This window comes from Penaeus monodon, chromosome 9, assembly GCF_015228065.2.
Source record: "Penaeus monodon isolate SGIC_2016 chromosome 9, NSTDA_Pmon_1, whole genome shotgun sequence".
Classification (NCBI taxonomy): domain Eukaryota; kingdom Metazoa; phylum Arthropoda; class Malacostraca; order Decapoda; family Penaeidae; genus Penaeus; species Penaeus monodon.
The window spans coordinates 23,904,997-23,908,039 of record NC_051394.1 but is presented as its reverse complement, the minus strand read 5'-3'; the positions used below and the strand labels follow the sequence as shown (position 1 = coordinate 23,908,039).

Genomic DNA, 3,043 nt, shown 5'->3' with positions numbered 1-3,043 from the left:
ATAATCTTATGTATTGTCACATGCCTATATTCCCACACACACACATACATATAAGTATGTCCATTGCTTTACCTGTTTATTCGTCTCTCGTTGTCACACTAGACATTCCTATGTTGTATTGTCTATCCCCTTCCACAAGAGCTATGCATTGTTGTAACACTACCTTTCATCACCAATGGTTGCCATATGTTAAGCACGTGATCTATGCCCATCTTTAGACCACTGTAGGAGATGACAGGCAGACTCCCTGCGGGGAGCCGAGGAGCAACACCTCGTTCCTCGGCGCAGCCGTACTCCATCATTACTATACAAATAAAGGAGTCAAGACATCTTGGTCGTCTACCTTACACCCTAAGCTCGCCACCTACCATACTCTTGTAGGGCCCATCATTCGGCTCTTACAGTGTGTGTGTGCGCGTGCGTGCGTGCGTGCGTGCGTGCGTGCGTGCGTGCGTGCGTGCGTGCGTGCGTGCGTGCGTGCGTGCGTGCGTGCGTGCGTGCGTGCGTGCGTGCGTGCGTGCGTGCGTGTGTGTGTGTGTGTGTGATAACCATAAAAAACAGAACCATGGTAGAAGAGACGAATAGCAGGTGTTACTGAGAAACTGAGGCAGGAATAAATATCATTAAGAGATAAGGATGAACAAAAAGGCCAGCTATAAAATGATTTCGAAGATAGAAGATATAAACAACAGCAATTATGAAAGACTTTAAGTAAAAGCTACAGGGAAAGGCGGTCTGTATCAAGAGAAGTGAACCGAGAATAAACCAGAAAAAAGCTGCACCAAGAAATAACTGACAGCAGGAAATGGTCACCAGATGCAGAGGGAAGCAAACATTTTGGAAAGGCATGTTGGGAATAATTAAGAAATGCGACCCGAATGTTGAGTGGTTGGGAGGAATCAAAGGGGAAACAACAATAATCAGGACGAGATCATAGCTACGATAATGTGCTCTAAGTAGAGCTCCACCGGACCTTTGCTCAGGGTTGTGACTCTTATTATTATCATTATAATACTGATTATTATTATTATTTATTCGTTTATTTATTTATCTATTATAGTAATTATTATTAACACTATTGTCAGTATCACTATTATTATTTATCAATTAATTATTTATTTATAATTATTATCATTATTGTCATTATCATTATTTTATTATTATTTAGCATTTAATTATCTATTTATAATAGTTATCATTATTATTATTATCATTATCATCATTCGACTTATCAGCATCATCATTGATCCTACATGATAATGAAGAGGATTAACAATTGTGATGATAAGAAAGATAATAGTGATGATAATTATAATAAGAAGGAGAATTCATTAAGAATAAGAATGAAAATAAACCTTACATAACTCATCCAGTGCGTTCTCGTAAGGGCGCGGATTCCAAAATTGGATCGGATTTTAAACTTGGGTATATGTTGTATATTAATGCATGTCGTGCAGAACGCCATATTATTATATCATAGCATATGTAAGATAAAAAAAAAATAATACCTGCAAATACAGATAGTAGCTGCAGCCATGAAAAGACAGAAGAGAAAAGCGTGTTATGTAATGAGAAGCGGACCCTGCTCTCGTCGGGGCTGATCAGCTGTTCGGAGGCGAATCAGCTGTTCGCGAGAGCCGTCTCCGCCAGCGCCGGGTCACGTCTCGTCACGTCACGTCTTGTCACGTCTCGTCTCGTCACGTCTCGTCTTGTCACGTCTCGTCTCGTCTCGTCACGTCTCGTCTCGTCACGTCACGTCTCGTAAGCGGTCGGCGGGTCTCGTCACGGCATGTTGCAAACACTCCTCCTCAGAAGCAGGGCAGCTGCATTTGCCAAGTCACTTCGCACCCCTATATTGAAAGTAAGTCTTTGTATTGTTGGAGGGAATTTGGTTTTATTTATTTTTTTTTTCTAAAGGCAAACACTTATTAATTGATTCATGTATACATATATAATTGGGGGTTTTATTATTGTTTGTAGAGAAAGGTTAGTTTACGTAATGAGGACTTTACTACTATTATTAATTAGATAACATTTGTAGTAAGGAATAGTAACACTGTTGAATAACAATAGCAGCTCACAGTGCAATCTTTGATAATAATAGATTACAAGTAACTTTCTTAAGACAAATAGTAGTTAAATGATTTTTTTTAAATAATAATCCCTAATAATCTAATAACTTTAACAAAGCTTTGACAAAGATAGATACAAGTTGCATAACCAGATCCCTGTGAAGTTATCAGTGTTGATAATTCAACTCATAATTTCATTAGAAAAAAATTCATATCACAGTAGTAAGAAAACTGGGTAATTTTTAAATTTCACACAGCCATCCAATTATCCCTTGTTTCAGTCCCTTGTTATTTCCCATTGCATATGATATTAATGAAATATTGTTAATTGTTTGCAAAGTGACCTCACCCTATTGCTCCAGCCATGCCATATGAACCAAAAACCTTTGTAACCCAAGGGCTTTCAGATAATGTTTTACCGAGAACGACTCCCAAATATAGAGGCAAATAGATACTGCTATCTAATAGAGCAGAAGAAATAGTCATAAACAGCACAGTAAACTAGCATAGATAGAGACAGGGTATGAGACAGACATGTATCTCCAATTCCCAAAGCATGTCTACTTTGGGGATTGGAGATACTGAGCTAAGTGTAGGATATATCAACTGGACAGATGTGCCACATCGGTAGATGGCATTTATGTACATGCCAAGCCCACTGCGAGTTTACTTTATTATTTGCTTTTACACATAGATGGCTACACTTGTACTAAAACACCAATGAGCCAATTACGAGTACTGCCTGTCTTGCCCGTTTACTCTTTTCCTTGAAAATATTTTGCATTCTCTTATTTTGCTGTTACTAATTTTTATAACTTTATAGTTACTATACTATGTATAATAAAAATAACACCATTGATATTCATAGCATTAGTAAAAAAACAATTTTCCTGCCAATTCAAGGAAAAGTAAAATCAGGTAAGATCACAAGGTCTACTAATTTGTGGCTAAGCACTAGCAGAGCCATCTGT

General features: G+C 38.0%; 1 protein-coding gene across 1 annotated transcript in view; it reads left to right on the top strand.

Annotated features, from left to right (window-relative positions):
- The first annotated feature begins 1,559 nt into the window (after positions 1 to 1,559).
- LOC119576548 (dihydroorotate dehydrogenase (quinone), mitochondrial-like) overlaps positions 1,560 to 3,043 on the top strand; it is a 2,683-nt gene continuing 1,199 nt past the window's right edge. Inside the window, exon 1 of the mRNA XM_037924226.1 lies at positions 1,560 to 1,861. Within this exon, the coding sequence (XP_037780154.1) occupies positions 1,790 to 1,861 (72 nt within the window). The 5' untranslated portion in view covers positions 1,560 to 1,789. The remainder of the gene's footprint in view (positions 1,862 to 3,043) is intronic.